We start from the raw sequence: 18,238 nt of genomic DNA on the forward strand, positions 1-18,238 counted from the left end.
TAATAGATATTGTGTTCACAAGAAAACTACCAAAATCACCACGGAGGTAGCTATAGCTACCTGCGTGACATCCGGTCCAAGATACCACACAAATATGAAGTTTATTGAGTGTTTTGATATAAAAGAAGAAGTTGATAATTGCACGTGGCACTCAAAAAATTGGCAAACCGTAGTCACGTGTTTCGAGCTTCTGGACCATCGTCAGTATGTTGCCCACCGTTACATTCAGCTGCACCATGATGACGATGGGCCAAAAGCCTGAAACACGGTTTGACAAGTTCTTGAGTACTTTGTCCAATTTTCAACTTCTTTGTATAAATATAAAACTATAAGTCTGTAATATTGATGTTACTTCGAATGGGCTGCTCAAACGGAACGGAATTACGTTTCAAAATTCCTTGAAGAAAATCACTCACAGCCATAATTAAAACCAGTTACATTTCGTGACAGCTCTCATTAATAACAAGAGAAGATCTAAGTAGCATAATTAGTTATTACAGTCATTAAAACTTTCTCAAATCCTATAAAGTACAAAAGGAATGCAACTTTTATAGAATCCCAGTCGTAATAGGAGTCACTTTGGACAGAGATAATGCTGATGAAGTTTTGTGTTCTCTTACTTGGATTTATTATTTCCAATAGAGGAGTTTTAGTGAGTATTTACTTTTCCTGTCGTAATTTCCCATCAATTCATCCTCGAAGTTTTCATTTTTGCCATCATTTTCATGTCATCATTGAGAATATCATTCTTTGAAGAGATGAGATTTAAACAAAACTTCAATTTCAGTTGAGTCGAATTTAGAATCATTCAAAATCAATAACAAATACACATTTATCAGATAATGGAAATAGTGAAGGTTGATTCGAAATGAATTTGAAGAAGCCTGTGGTTTCATCACAAGAATTATCGTAGAATTAGATTTTCGTCTGAGAGTTGAAAGAGAAATGAACTTTTTACTCAACAACAAATATCGCACCTGCTTATAAAGAAACGTAAAGGTAACGGGAAGGTGTGATAGGAGCTTTATAAAGCATCAAAAGTTGATGAGGTTTGTACAGTTTTCTATAAACAAATCTGCCAAGAGGTAGTCTAATTTTTGGAACTGAAAAACAACCATGCGAAAAATACTTACTGTAAAATTGCACCACAAAATTCCTCAATCAGGAAAAAATCTTATTCTCTGTATTACACTTTCTCGGAAGTTTATGAAGTCACATTTCATTCTGAACTCCTAATAGCAATGTCCTGGGCGGTTTCTCATATGTCAGAAGCGACATAAGAAAGACTACACAGAGAGTGTAAGCACTTTTTATGTATTGATTTCTATCGATATGAGACTGAAATTCACTTCAGCACCTGCTCAACGATTTTATCGCCCGCCGGGCGATAAAGTAATCCGCGAGCGCTAAAGTGCTACTTTACGCCCGCAAATCCGGGCGATAAAGTGCTAGTCCACACCCGGTCGTGCATGAAAATAATTAATGGAATATGATGTATTTTAAACAAATCATGTTCGAATATATGTAGTATAAAACTTTTTGCGAGAGTAGGTATCTACAGAATCTATTGTCTATTAAATGTTTCCTGAGTAACAATAACAAAAATCATCAAATATGGGATAGAGAAAATTGCTTTTGTCTAATTTCCACTGGACCGAAACCGGTCATAGAATACAAATCTTAGTGGAAATTGGACAAAAAATTTTCTCTATCCTATATTTAATATGAATTTCCACAAAATAAATAGGTCATCAATCGAACAAACAAGAATCATATTCAATGATAGTATTTTCGACAAATTTTTCACAAATGGATAACTAAACTTTTATTATGTTTCAAAAAAATATATCTAACCAAGTGAATTTGCTATAGTATATAATTCAATACTTCAGAAAATGCATTTGGTATGTTTCCTAAATGAAAATTGGGAAAAATCAGACATAAACTTGAATAACGTAGAATTCAAAGGCAGCTTAACATTTCCTTTCAATAAGCCGGAGTTTTTTCTCTGAGATATCGGGGGTGGAGTATATCAAGAATTACTTCACTAGTACGGACTTCCATTGTCTACTATATAAAATGATTTGAAATCCCTGAAACAACTGAAAAAGAAGATTTCAAAATGAATGGCTGAAAATAACAATTATATTAACCAAAATAAACCTGAAATGATATAATAGTGAAATAAAATACAAGTGAAAATAGAACAATTGAATAAATAAAAATAAAGAAATGAAAGTCAGTTCCAAGTCACGTTAGTTCACGACGTTTCGATTGTTAGTATCTACAAACGTCTTCGGGTGATGACTGGACTGATTCCTCCGAGAGATGACTATTTATAGGTCGTTCGAGTACGTTCACTTATCCCCGCTTTCCATTTTCCGCTTCACTGGTTCCGTGGGAGATGACCGTTTTGGCGGGAGTTGGCCATTTTTCGCTTGATGATGGGTTTCCATATGTTGCGTATTTCTACGCTGGCTTAGCTGAATACGTTGTTGGACAACATGTATGCGGCTTCCTTGAATTTTCCCCTAAACCAATGTTCCTCTCTGTGCAAGATCTCAGCTTGGGACCACTCGATGTTGTGTTGATGGGTCCAAACATGGTCTGCTATTCCTGATTTGCTGGTTTACCCTCGCTGTGTGTGTTTCTTGTGCTTAGCAATGCGAACATTCAATGGCCTCTTAGTTTCAACAATATAGGATTTTCCGCAGTCACAAAGTATCCGGTAAATGCAATTCTTGGAATCGCAGTCCGCGTTTGGTGGCCTGGTTTTCGTGAGGCTGCTACGGATAGTGTTACCGGATCCGAAGCAGGTTCTGATGTTGTACTTGGAACCAATTCTTCTTATCCTCTCCGATAATCCTCTGATGTAGGGAAGTGCAAGCACTGGTTGTGACGGTTTCTCTTCCTTGCGAGGCTCCTGCTGTCTTCTAGCCAAAATCTTTTCTACCATCGCTTTGGAGTAGCCATTCCGTTGAAGATCATTTTTGATGATGTCTACTTCCTTCTCGAGATCTTCCTTCATATTACAGAGCCCAACAGCACGGTCTAATAGAGTCTTGATGATTCCTCTTTTAGTCGATTGATGGTGGTTGGATTCCTAAACCAATGTTCCTCTCTGTGCAAGATCTCAGCTTGGGACCACTCGATGTTGTGTTGATGGGTCCAAACATGGTCTGCTATTCCTGATTTGCTGGTTTACCCTCGCTGTGTGTGTTTCTTGTGCTTAGCAATGCGAATATTCAATGGCCTCTTAGTTTCACCAATATAGGATTTTCCGCAGTTACAAAGTATCCGGTAAATGCAATTCTTGGAATCGCAGTCCACGTTTGGTGGCCTGGTTTTCGTGAGGCTGCTACGGATAGTGTTACCGGATCCGAAGCAGCTTCTGATGTTGTACTTGGAACCAATTCTTCTTATCCTCTCCGATAATCCTCTGATGTAGGGAAGTGCAAGCACTGGTTGTGACGGCTTCTCTTCCTTGCGAGGCTCCTGCTGTCTTCTAGCCAAAGTCTTTTCTACCATCGCTTTGGAGTAGCCATTCCGTTGAAGATCATTTTTGATGATGTCTACTTCCTTCTCAAGATCTTCCTTCATATTACAGAGCCCAACAGCACGGTCTAATAGAGTCTTGATGATTCCTCTTTTAGTCGATTGATGGTGGTTGGATTCGTGGTTCAGATACTGTCCCGTATGAGTGGGTTTTCGGTATACAGATGTTTCCTACTTAGTGTCGGTCCTCTTCACCAAAACGTTTAAGAATGGCAATTCGTTGTGGATTTCCTTCTCCATCGTGAAATTGATGAAAGGTCTCACGCTGTTAATGTGTTTGATGTTTTTATTTATTCAACTGTTCTATTTTTACTTGTATTTTATTTCACTATTATTTCATTTCAGGTTTATTTTGCTTAATATAATTGTTATTTTCAGCAATTCATTTTTAATTCTTCTTTTTTAGTTTTTTTAAGGATTTCAAATCATTTTATATAGTAGACAATGGAAGTCCGAACTAGTGAAATTCATCATGAAACACTGTCAATCACCGTCAAACAAGAATTACTTCGTCTAGTTCGAAAAATGAGGTGAATTTTGCGTTTTTTCCAGTCCTTTAAACAGTTCTGACATGAATTGTTAGGTATGTTCTTGAGCTTTTAGCGACTCGGTTTTTATCTCCTCAATCGTCGCAAAACACAATCCTTTCATAGGTCCCTTCAATCTTGGAAACATGAACATAAAAATTTGATTCCAGGGACTTAGCGAGGAAATGCAGGAACTGGCAAACATGCTACACATGACATGTGTGGATGAAACGGGAGCCAAAGAAGGTATGGCTTACATTGATTTTTTTCTAATGATGCATTGTGGAAACAAAACAAAGATCAAGTAATTATTCTGGCAATATTCATTTCGGAGCTGAGAGTATGTTGTTATGATCATATGACAGTTCACCAAGATACATCAAATTTAGAATAAATATAGTTTAAAAAAACTAAAAAACACGCTTTTGAAGAACATCGATCTGAAAAGTTAGAAATATTTTTTTAAATAAGCTTAAAATAATAACGAACAAAAAATACTAGTGATATTGTGAAAAAAGCGACATGCGCTTTATATAAAAATATGGCACAAAGCCCCCACACTTTTTTCACAATAACTATAGTATTTTTCGTTAGTTATTGTTTCAAGCTTATTTTAAAAAAAATTATTTCTAACTTTTTAGTTCGATGTTCTTCAAAAACACGTTTTTTGTTTTTTAAACTATATTTATTTTCCACTTTTCAGTCCGATTTATTGTCAAAAATACTTTTTTTTTAAGTTCTAGTCACTAGTATTACAAATCTTCAACAGACAGCGCACGGAGACGGCGTAAAATTCCTCTCAAACAACATAATAAAGTTTGAGCATTGGTTTGAGGTCTTAAATTCTATAGTAATAATGAGATGCAGTAAGTCTCCAACAGAGGGCGGACAGTTGTAAAATTTGTTTCGAAGTAAAGAGAAAATTTGCAGTAATAATTTCAAAGAACAATTCAGTCTTGATGTTTTGATTTGAAATTTCATTCAAAATTTTAATGAACTAAAAATATTTTTTCAGTGAATAATTTTATTTTTCAAATCAATCTTTCGATTTGACATGTATGTCAAGCACCTTAATTCTAATTTTTCGATTTTTTGAAATATTTAAGTAACCAAATTTTTTAGGTGCACAATTTACGATTCATATTCTGGTTTGCTTTCAATTAATCGAATTAGATTTTGAAATGTATCTTCCGTTTCGTTCGAAACTTTTTTCTGTACTGAATCACGGGTAATAGAAAATATTTAAATATTTCATCTGTAGTACAAAATCTCGCTAACACTTATAATTCTTGAAATATGTTTTTTATTTTGATTTTCTTTTGAACAACCTATCAAGGAGGTTACATTTAGCGCCATCTGCCCGCGAATAGCTCAAGCTAAGTTGATTCTTACTGTTATTTTCTATCCATTCACTTTTATATTTTTATGCTTTATAGTTTTTATATTCTCATACTTACATTTATGTGTTGCATGAGAATATTCATTATTATTATTATTTATTTCAATATGTAGCTGACTACTTTTTCACCCCAAAATGCTGAAATCACCAAATGTTCAAATATTACCTTCAATTTGTATAACTTATATTATTTGAAATAATAACACTTTGACAATAATATTTTATCTTCGACAATATATTTTTCAAGTTGTGTATTTTATTAAAACAACGATAAAAATAAAATAAAAACAACAATAAAAATTAATTGGCGCTCCGGGGCGACTTCATTGATTCCAGCTGCAGGAAAACCCGGAAAAACCTGCAGCACCACATCATCTGAAGATCTTGATCTAACAATGTCCTCTCTCTTATAAAGCAAAATGTAGGGTGTCTCCAGAGGCTCCAATAAATTCAATGCATCGCCATAACACTTCGTGACACAACTATCGTATATCATATTTCTCAGAATTGTAACACTTTGTCAATGAGAATTCATCTTCAACAATGAAGTATATTTTGATTTGATTTGATTGCAATAATTGACAGTTACGTAGAGCGCTATCTGTTCGCAAATAGATCAAGCAATAATTGATAGTTACGTACACCGCCATTTGCTCGCGAATAGATCAAGAAATATCAATTAGGTTGCAAACAGCGTCATCTGCCCGCGAATACATCAAGCAATAATGCCGATAATTCTGTGAATACAGATCTCGATCTTGAGAGTTACACACAAACATGCATACAAACAATCATACATACATACATACAGGTGAAACTAATAAAAAGCGTGTAAAAAAAACTAATATTCCCTAATGATTGACCAAATATGAGGTGAAAACATATAACTAACTGATAACATCATTACTTTTCAGATGATATACTGAATGCTAGGAAAGGAATATTCGCTGATGATAATAATCTGAAGTGCTACATTAAATGTATCATGGCACAGATGGCATGTGTAAGTTTTCATTCCAATTTCTTTCAGGGTTTCTATCAAACTAAGAAAGTTATTTGAATGTACTCAGAAATGTTTCATATTTTAATTTCACCGGTTCCGAAAGAAAATCATGTCACTAGATTCCCTGTCACAAAAGAATAAAGATTTGAAAATTGATTTTCACTTTAGTAAAAAACAGTGGCTTCCCGTTTTCCTGGTTGAAATGATTCAGTAATAAAGTAAACTCACTGTAGTGGGTTCGAAATTGGTCAGCTAGCAAACTGACTTTCCTTTCACATAATTTTCTTGTGATGAAAAAGAAATATAAACTACTATACCAGTTTTGCAGATCGACGAAGAAGGAATCATTGACGAGGAAGCTACTATAGCAGTACTGCCGGAAGAGTATCGAGCTAAAGCTGCACCAATCATCAAGAAGTGTGGCACCAAAAGTTAGTACATTCATTATTTACAGTAAACAGTATATTTTTCTATGAAAAGTGAAAAAATCAAATTTTCACATGAACTAAATCAAATGAGAGAAATGTTAAAAGATTTGGATTGGTGAAAAGATGATGTAACGGTAAAAGAAAATTATAAATTACTGAAGATGAATATTGATAAGAAAATTTCTCTCGAAAAAAAATCGCATTATGAAGCAATCATTAATGAATCGGATAACAAAATGAAAACACTTTGGCACATTGTCAACAGAGTTGAAAGAAAACATAAATCTAACAAAATATCTGAAATTAATTTTAATAACGAGGTCCTAACCGAACCAGAAAACATGTCCCCTGTGTTTGGACGATATTTATCAACAGTGATAACTGATAAATTGAATGAACATTTTGGTCAACAGTTTTCCACACAATGTACCACAGGTGAATTTAATCCTGCATCAATGTTCTTTGAACCCGTCACAAAGGACGAAATACTTGAGGTCATCTACAGGTTCGGACGAAATTCCTATTTCAATAATTAAAGACACCAGTGATATAATTGCACCAGCTTTCGAGCATATTATCAATCTGTCCGTATTGCAGGGCAAATTCCCCTTTAGCCTCAAATTAGCCTCTATAATTCTTATTTTCAAAAAGGGCGATCCAAGTAATATTGAAAGTTATTAGCCCAATCGCTTTGCTAAGTTTTTTTTCTAAACTGATAAAGAAAGTAATGGCCAATAGAATCACAAATTTTCTCAACACATATCAGGTTTTATGTGACAACCAGCATGGGTTCCGTAGTGGCTTATCAACTGAAACAAGCACGATTGAATTTGTTCAATATGTTGACAACAAAATGGACTCTGGCGAATTTGTGATCTCAATTTTCTTTGATCTCACTAGAGCTTTCGATTCGGTCGATATTTCTTTCATATCTGATAAATTGAATAACGTTGGTGTCCGCGTTGGTGGATCGTGTCCTTCCTCGAACGAAGAAAGTTGATTGTTAAAATTGATAATGTCATCTCGGAGGAATTTGAAACAGATATTGGTACACCCCAAGGAAGCGCACTCGGTCCTCTAATTTTCCTCAGCAATTTTCAAGCAATTTTCAGATTCTTATTCATTTTAGAATTGATCTAAGTTCTTAATTTGCTTTCTGTCGATTTTTATTTTTTTGAGTGAAAATCATGTGTCGGACAAAGAAATACCAGGAGATCAAATTTTCTCGAAAATAAATGAGGATTTTAAAAATGATTTTATCTTGAAAATAAAGCATTGGCGTAGTACTTTTTCCCCAAAAATATTCAATGCGAAACCCGTAGGGATGCCACTGTTTGAAAAAATACAAATTTGTGTACATCAGAAAATGCGCCTTGAGGCATGGAACATATGTACCAAATATGCCAAAGATGTCTACAAAATGATCTCAGTTATTATTAAAAAACTGATTATTTTTGAAAACTTTGCCACACTGTATCTAAGAATTACCTCCTTAAATATTAGCATGTGTTTAAGGAACACCCTGTATATAAACATACACATACACACATACATATATACATATATATACATACACAAACATATATACACATACACGCATATATACAACATACACAGATGTATACCACATAAATATAATAATAGATAATTGTTTCCTATACACACATATAGTATTGGATTACAAATAAAAGTCATCAATACTGTAGCAGTTCTTTGACAGAAGAAGTTGCTTCAGTCTTGATTTAAAAATGTGTACATTTTCAGAATTTCTGATATTGTCGGGGAGTTTATTAAAAAGTCTTTGAAAAAGAGCAGTGCGATGCTGACTAGGTAATAATAAGTGGGCATTCCGAGTAGAGTGATTATGATAGGCTCTGTTAGCAGCTAAAGTGTTTCTATTTCGATAGACATATGTGCAAGCTTCCATTATGTATACTCTTGCTAGCGTTAATATTTTCAAATTCTGAAAAGTTTCTCTACAAGAATCTCTATAGCCCAACTTAGCGTAACTCTGCCACCCTCTGAGAGATTTTTTCTGCATAAATGTTCGTTGAAAACATAAACAACTGAATGACATGTTTTCAACATATAATTGTTGACATAAAACGATAGCATTCAATTTCATCCTCGTTATTATTTATCTCATACATAAAAAAATCATTTGAAGGGTAATGAATGTATTGATTATATTCTCTTTCGAAGTATTGTAAACAACTTTTATACTAATCCATGTACTTCCATAAACTTTTTACAGAAGGATCCACTCCTTGCGAGAATGCTTGGCTGACACACAAATGTTATCAGGGTGAAGCTCCTGAAGTAAGTATTCAGGCAAAGCGTGTAAAAAGTTCATCAAATGTCTAACTAACTTCTAGAAAATGAATCAATTCAAAATCAATAATTGGAAATTCATTATTATGAGTTTATTTGTAACAAACTTGGTATAGGAAGAATATTCGACGTATTCAACGATAAAACAGGAGAAAAATCGATTCGTAATCAGTTGTACCATATCATTGAGGTGTAAAAAATAACTTAACCTTGGTGTTTGCTTCAGGATGGAATGAGACGCATCAACTCCAAAACTGATTCCAGAAGTTCAACTTGACGTTGCAATTCAAAATTTTGAGCTGACGTATTTCTTCAACCAACTCAAGTAGATACCTAAGAATCGAAAAATAATACCAAACAGGAATTACTCACTCAAGTTTCTATATTTCTATCTGAAAATTTTCAAATTGTTTCCAAACCACACCTGTTCCTTTATGAAAATATCTACAAATTTGTCGCAAACATCACGAACATTGCGAAAGTACCTTTTAAAATCAATTTTTTTGTAATATAACACAAATACTACATTGTCCGATCTTTCCGGGTTTATTAACCGTGGTCTGTGGCTTTTTATGGCCTCACGTTTCGGAAAATTTATTATGCATCGGCCGTGGAAGCCTACACAAGATGACAAATATTTACATCACTTGTTGTAGAATCAAGAACACATTTTTTCATGGAACTGATGATTTTTTTCCAATTTCAGGATTACATTCTGGTGTAAGCACTATTTCCAACAAATCAAACGATATTCTATTCGTAATTATTGATACCTCGTTGTAATATATCCACATTGTGACATTTTCATTATACATTATACACGATAATACAATATCAACTGTGTTTTTATCTTATAAAATGAGCCATGAGTTAAGTGCGCTGGTTGATTCAATATTATGTCTTTAACCGTGATTGAACCTCAAAAAATAGGTAACTCTAACATATTGTGGTGAAAGGAACAGAGATAATTCCGGGTTTCTTTGGAAAAAACAACGTGGAAGTAGCATTTAGACCACATGCCAGGTGATCTGGTTTCCTTTTCAATGCCAAAAATAAAGTGGACAAGTTGTAGAAATCTGGAGTTTATAAGCTCAAAGTGTAGGGGAGACTGTTGTACCTTGATCATAGTGTACCTTGGATCACCCTTCAGTTTCCTGACAGATGCTACCATCTGCACCACAGCGACTGAACTAAGAAAGCGTTTACTCAGTAAAGTGCAAACAGGCGGGAAAGTGGTTGTCTATGTGCTATTGTTTCTGAGTAGAGTTGAATTACATTTCCTTTGTGCGAAAAGTAACGAAATAATATTCCTCCGGAATCACTGCTTATTGGTGAGTAATATGTTGAGCAATATTCCAGTTTTAGTCCTAACCTAGAATGTTGAGCAGGTTGAGTTTGAAAAAACGCACCATCATGTACCTTGGATCAAAAGAACGCCCTGTACCACTGATCAGTGATCAGAGGTACATTATTTCGTTCGTTGTTATAGGTCAGTAGGTATGCCACGAAGTATAAGTGGAAAAAAAAGAAATCCTATTGACCCTGAGTCGATGAAAAAAGCAGTTGAAGCAGTTACTGGATCTCCAGAGAAAAGGATATCAATATGAGAAGCTTGTAGAATTTTCAATGTTAAATTTGCTACTCTTGTACGGCATCTTGATGCTTTCAAAACATCTGGTGCAACAAACTTTCAATATAAGGCCAGCTATGATGTCAAGAAGGTATTTACAAAGGAAGAGGAATTGAATTTAGTTGATTACATCAAAACTACAGCAAAAATGAATTATGGTCTATCCAAAAAACAGGTTCGTGAATTAGCATATAAATTTGCTGTGGCGAACAAAAAGAGGTTCCCTCCTACATGGAACGAAAGTAAATTCGCAGGAGAAGAGTGGATGAGGCTATTTTTGAAACAGCATTCCAACGAAGGTGGCCTAGCCATAAGAAAACCTGAAAAAGCTAGCATGTCACGTGCAACTAGTTTTAACAAATCGAATGTGAGTAGATTTTTTGATAATTTGGAGGACGTCCACAGGTGCTTTGGTCCATTCCCACCCGAAAGGATTTGGAACCAAGATGAGACCGGCGTGACCACGGTTCAGAATCCTCCGAAAATTGTCGCACACAAAGGTGCAAAACAGGTTGGTAACGTGACGTCAGCAGAGCGTGGGGAGCTGATAACAGTATCTGCTTGTGTCAATGCTTTAGGCAATCACATACCTCCTATGATGATATTTCCTTGAGTGAATTATAAAGACCACATGTTGAAGGGAGCGCCTCCAGGAACAATCGGTGGTGCTAACCCTTCAGGTTTGTTCAACGAAGAGTTGTATTTTAAATTCATGGAACATTTCATACAATACACTAAACCTACTGAGAAAGAACGTGTATTGCTCATAATTGATAACCATGAATCTCACCTTTCATTAGGAACCTTGGACTTAGCATCTAATGCTGGAGTAGTAATTGTAACGTTTCCAGCCCACACTTCTCATAGATTACAACCACTTGATCTATTTTCCATTCAAGGCTCATTACAATCAAGCAGTTCAATCTTGGCTCATTAACAACCCTGGAAAAAGAGTTGACATTTATAGTTTTGCTAAATGTGTTGGGCAAGATTATCCCAGAGCATTCACCACTATCAACATAACTAGTGGCTTTAAAAAAGCAGGAATTTACCCTTTAGATAGAGGCGTGTTTAATGATGATGATTATTTGCCATCCTATGTAACGGATCGCCCAGCTTCAGATTTAGTTGAGACTGATACTGGGGTAGATAACACCCCACTTTCAAAGAGAAAGGATACAAGCTGCTGTCAGGAAAGTGTTGCAGGGCCGTCAATGAGCCAATGTTCGTCTGTGAGATATTCCCAAGAAGAGAAAGTTAATCAAAATAGTATGACTACTACTCCCATCATAACTCCGGAGCAGATCCAACCTTATCCTAAGGTGGCGGCTAGACGAAAGGTAGAACCAGGGTCTTCTAAAATAGCTACAGATTCCCCAGAGAAAGATAAAATTCGAGAGAGAAAAAAGTCGAAATCATTGCCCAAAACCGTGAATGCCAAGAAGAGAAATAAAAATACAAGAGGACACATTAAAAAGTTGAATTTTGATAGTGAATCTGAAAATGAAGATGTGGATTTAGTCTTAGAAGATGAAGATGATGTAACAGACCTACTGGACATAATTAACCAAGAAGTAAATGAAAGTCAAGAAGAAACTGATTTTGAAAGAACGACATTTGAAGAGGGGGACTATGTTTTGGAAGGATTCAGCAAAAAGCATGGGCCACCGGTGCAATATGTGGGAAAAATCATTTCCAGAGATGAACATCATTTTGATTACCAGATTAAATTCTACAAACGAATTGGAATTGGCAGCAAATTTGTGAAAGAGTCTGAAGAAATATTTGATGTTGTAGCGGAAGATATTATGGTAAAACTACCAACTACAGTAGAGTTGAGTGGATCGGCTAGAACTGATGGACAGTTATGGTTCCAAGTAGACTTTTTCAGCTTCAATGTCAACTGATTCAGTAAAATAGACAAATTGAAATAACGTTACTTATACTTCAATATTAATCTTTTTACAATGAAAGAAATTAAATACTCATTTCTGTATAAAAATGTTGTTTTTGATACATACTATAGGTACAAGACGTTGATGATCCAAGGTACACGAAGGCATGATCAATGGTACATTATGGTCTTGTACCATTGATCATATATCAATACAATATATATGTTCATTTTTTTCTATTGTTGTTCAATATTTAAATTTTCAAAAATTACATAATGTGTAGGAAAAATCGTGCTACCAGTAGAGACTCTCTCCGTTATTATATTAAAAAAACAGCTTGTAAAAAAATTCAAATGTGAATCGTGATCCAAGGTACAACAGTCTCCCCTACGGTGTGTACCAGTGTTTATGTGGTCATAAGCATACAAATTGCGGATGCAACCTGTTAAATGATCAAATCGGTCTAGTTTACTCACCAGTTTTCAAATTAGCGTATCCATATTGTCACAAGAAAACAAAATTCAGGTACTCTTAGTACCTCTATCATTACCTACAGTGGTGTTATATAAGGGCTAATGTAATCAATCATTTTAAGGTTAATGTGTAAGTTTAAAAATGTCCTCATAGGACGAAACTCTATCAACATTAGTTACAAATAAAAGTGGTAAAAAGTTTCAGTTCTCTTTTTTCATGACGATTTCCTACCACGTCGTAACGGCTACATCCATCAATTTATTTTTGGAAGATTGTTTCGTCTCAGCTGATTTCCTACTAACAGCGATTTCGAAAAAAATCACGTTTCTCATTATCACGAGATGAATAAAAATGTTTTGAAACTGTTTTCACCAGATGATGACGTTCACACAGGTGTGTTTGCAGTTACATTATGCAAATTTTGATCGTTTGATGCGACTTACTTCAACTCGGTCAAAAAATAAATTGCCAAGTTCCATTAAAACACATGCTTCTGGTTTCCTTGATCTCTTTAAGATGAAATTCAGCATTTGTAATGAATACAGAATAAACCAACTAAAATAGTCGAAAACTAATTTGCTGCCGATAAAACCGCGGTAGGATATGATATTCAAAACAATGTTATCTGAAACTTGGATAATAGAATTTTTTGATTTCTTAAAAAGACGATGGATCCTCACCGCGTTTATTTCAGCAACGAAAAGTCTGAGATTCATGAAATTATCTGTGAATACTGTGAAAAAGTATGTTGGTCAGACTAAAGTAGGTATTGAAACTCGTTTCAAAGAGCATGCATATCCTATTTAGTGGATTTTAACATTTTAACGCGTCTTGAAGGATACCATGGAATGAATAAACATTGCCTGACATTGTTGAGACTAGAACTTTGATGCTATCAAAGTTCTGGAAAAAACGAAGTGATAACGCATTTATGATTCAACACCAGACAGCGCCAGAGGCCTCATCAGGGGTGCTAGGCCGAACAACGAATGCTTTGCTGCACGCAACTGTTCTTGAATGTAAGTTGGGTTGACGACATCTCCTCTTAGGAGGACGCTATCTCTGGACAGAAAAAGGCATCAGAGAGGGAATCAAGAGCATCAAGAAAGGGCAACAATTAGTTAAAGATAAACGTAGTTGATTTGCGGTAGAAACTGCAGTGAAAGACAGAGAGCGACTTGACTGCCTTGGGGAGCCTCGTATATCTTTGATATTCGAGAATTAAGTTCTTCGTCGATCCCATAGATGGCGTCTTCGTAAGGGGAGATGTCGTTGACTTAACTTAATTTAAAGATATTCGATTTCAACTTTTATTTAGAGACGATATATCAAAGTAAAATCATATTCAATGATTATATGTTCAGTACTCATTTTTGTTTTCCTTTCTCAGAAAGTTTCGTATTTTTTTTTGTTAGTTTATGCAGACTTTTTTTCCAAAAACAAATCACTATATTTCACCGTTAAAAAATTATAGGTACCAGTTTTGCTGACAAAATATTCAAGAATGTGGAATGTTCCTCCTGACGAAAATCAAGTAGTTTTCATAAAGAGCTGTAAAACAACGCATTTTGAACTTATCATTCCAACCTTTTTCTTTAAAAAATTATTTAAAAACTTCAAAAAGAGGAATGAAATAATGCATTCAACATTTAAAAGGATTCGTTTCTTTTTCACCATTTGGCAACATCGGTTATAGCTAATAAAGGACAATGAATCTGTTACCTGTATGAGACAAACAAAGATGACACATTTCAGAGGCGTGCCGTTCTGTTTACTTATGTTCCGAGTTCCGAGACATTCTGTGACATATAACATTTTGTGCACCTAACCTATCTTCCTCTATATAAATAAATAACAAAACAACTGTTGTTTATGTGGCTGGTGAAGGTGGTATTGAACTATAATTTATATTTTGCCTTAATTGTTGATTTATGAAGATAATTTTCCTTTTTTTAAAGTAGAATATCTAGGTAACCTGAACTCCGATCTAACATTCTAGGCGCTGTTGCCAATATGTGAATTAGAAACAAATCCCTTTAAAAATTAAAACCCAACATTTGAAACATCAATTTGAATACTTTTCGAAGTGAATTTGAGAAACTCATGAATTAAACTCAACTTTATTTCGTTCAAACTTGCATTTGCTGCAATAACCCAAATTGAGGAACATTCCCCATCTGTGATAGAAAAGTAATCATCCCTATTGGTACCCCACATATTTACCTTTTCCGTACGTATTTACCTCCAATAACTTATCGAAATATTCTCTTTTTACGTCATGCATGAATAGTAATTATTTCAAATGACTGAACGAACTATAATTGAAACAAGTGTATCAGTGACAACAATTTTTTCGGGTTGCCTTGAATAAGGTTTTCAAAAGTGAGTTGTGTAATGGACTAGTTTGGTAAGTAACTATGTTAAAATATAAAATTATTACTTTACCCATCTTCTAATATCTGTTTTCCAAATAGCTTTTGAACAATTCGAGAGTATTTTCATGCATAATGACTCAACTCCAACAATAAACTATCTTGATCTACTTTATCAAAAGCTTTTTGGAAGTCTGTATAGATAGTATCCGGTTGAAATTTGTTTTCCCAGTAGTTCGTATGCTTTGTAAGTGAAAGTTTGACTCTATAGATTCATTTCTTACAAAACCGTTTTGCTCTGCCCTGATATAAGCTCTTGTATACAATTTGTTCAAATAATTTAGCTGGGGCACACATGATAGATATTGGCCTATAGTTTTCAATGGACGTTTCATTGCCAGATTTTAAAATTGGAGATACTATCAATGTTTTCCATGCAGAATGAAAGACATAAAAACAAATTGAAAATGTGCATCAGTGGTTATTTGAACCAGTTAGCTTTGATGATGTATTGTGGTATGCCATATAATCCCACTGACTTTTTAGGTTTTAATTTTTTTCGGAGTAGACAAAGTCTGAATTGGTAATATTATATGGAGATTCGACACTTCTATATTAATGGTGGAAATAAATTCAGTATTGATTTAAATCACGACAATAGCTTGTTTGAAACATTATTATCAAGGATATGATGAACTACATTCGGGTTGGAGTTGTCATTCATTGCAAATTATTTCATCAGGTTCGGTTCCTTATAAAATTCCCTGTGGGCATGGGTATGTTGATGAGACTATAGATCATACTGTAAGCTTCTTATTTGTGTTGCTATGGGTGATTGGAACTGTGTAATTAGTTTACGAATTGTACCTGATATTGCTTTCACTACTAACTAATTAAGTTAGGTACCAATTGAGTTATCAGTTGTATATATGAATTGTGGATAGTTATATTAATTTCAATCAAGCATCGGGACAGTCCATTCATGAGTTATAAAAAGTTCAAACATAAAAAACAGGTGAGAATGTTTAACTAAAGGAGAACAGAATTTTTTAATTTTTTTAAAATTGAAAAAAAAGTGTTGAACGGTTTGATTGAAAAAATAATAATGATGTATATAACATACTTCAAGCTGAAACATTATTCGAAAGGTCCTAGGTAGCAGTCATCACACCACTCTTCTCAGCAATCTACGGTATTGATCAGATGAAAAAATAATAAAATCGTTGGCCGTGACGTTATTTGCTTTCAGTAGGTGCATTATTTTTTTTCAATAAAACTATTTAACATACCTACACAAAATGTCTTACTTATTTCACTTTCAAGTTTTTAGTTTCTAATTTTGTTACTGGATTCTTCTCATTCTGTTCAGTTCATTTAGTATCACAAAGTAATGTCTAATCCGCCATTTTATAGCTGCGGCCATCTTCAATATGCATAGTTTTCAAAGTGTATTACTATTCTACTAGTTAGGCCCTGTCATTTGATACCCATATTGGGGTGGTTGTGAAATAATACGTAATCCGCCATTTTGCAGTTGCAGCCATCTTGGATTCACAATGATACAGAATTTATTAAATTGTATAGCTATCGAAACTGAATGTGTGTATCAAATAACAATATGTCAATAGGAAGGGTGTCAAACTTCAATTAATAAATTTGACCCAAAAAAAACCGTTCAATATAAATACCTACATTTTCCCCAGATATGATCTATGGTTGTTTTTGTTTCATTGTGAAGATGGAAAGAAAGAAAAAATTTAATTGTTTGCTATAAATTGGTTACTAAGCAAGCAGTGAAAATTCCAATGAAAACATTTTTTTGTTATCAAAAAGCAATCTTATTAGTCAGTGGGTCAGTGGTGACAATTTGTCGAATTCTTAATAAGCTTAAATGGCATCCCTATAAGTTCTACTGTGTCCAACATTTGAAAGAGACTGATTTACCTCGTAGAGTGGAATTCTTTGAATGGTTACTTGTCAAGACTAAAGAGGATGAACATTTCCTTGACAATATCATATGGACAGATGAGGTCAAGTTCACAAAAAATGGAGTTCTCAATAGACACAACGGTCATTATTGGGCGCCAGAAAATCCCCATGTTGTCCGCCAAAGGGGTTTTCAAGAAAGATATTGCCATCTTTCTTGAAAGAATGGAATTCAAATGATTTTAAATAATAGACCAGGAAGAGAACGTGTATGGTACCAAATGGATGGTGCTCCACCCCATAATTCTCATTCAGTCAGCGAAGCTTTAACCGAAATCTTCGAAGACAGATGGATTGGTAATGATGGACCTTTTCGTTGGCCTCCTAGAACACCAGATGGCAATCCATTAGATTATTTCGTGTGGGGTTTCATTAAAAATATGATTAACTCTACTCCAATAACAACAATGGAACATATGAAATCGAGAGTTACAACTGCTTTCAATAGTTTGACTCCAGACTTGATCAGAAGCGCTACACATGACAATCTTTTGAAGAGATTACATGTTTGTTTAAGTAGAGGTGGAGATGTGTTTGAACATATTCTGAAATACACTGACGATTAAATTAACTCATTAATTTATGGGTTTATTATTTTCAGTTCGTGTTTCAGCGTTAATAAAACTATTGTTTGAAGA

At 34.5% G+C, this 18,238-nt stretch overlaps 1 protein-coding gene across 1 annotated transcript; it reads left to right on the forward strand.

The window, feature by feature from the left end:
• Positions 1–505: 505 nt before the first annotated feature.
• On the forward strand, positions 506–10,081 carry LOC111504024 (general odorant-binding protein 69a). Its single transcript, XM_023158496.2, has 6 exons — positions 506–652; positions 4,253–4,328; positions 6,396–6,484; positions 6,813–6,915; positions 9,167–9,231; positions 9,950–10,081. Exons 1-6 carry the CDS (start codon positions 593–595, stop codon positions 9,965–9,967), a joined length of 411 nt encoding a protein of 136 aa, XP_023014264.2. The 5' UTR covers positions 506–592; the 3' UTR covers positions 9,968–10,081.
• Positions 10,082–18,238: the final 8,157 nt, after the last annotated feature.

The sequence above is a fragment of the Leptinotarsa decemlineata genome, unplaced genomic scaffold (genome assembly GCF_025532065.1).
Source record: "Leptinotarsa decemlineata unplaced genomic scaffold, Ldec_3_MD MMD2_tig00000232_RagTag_RagTag, whole genome shotgun sequence".
Lineage (NCBI taxonomy): Eukaryota > Metazoa > Arthropoda > Insecta > Coleoptera > Chrysomelidae > Leptinotarsa > Leptinotarsa decemlineata.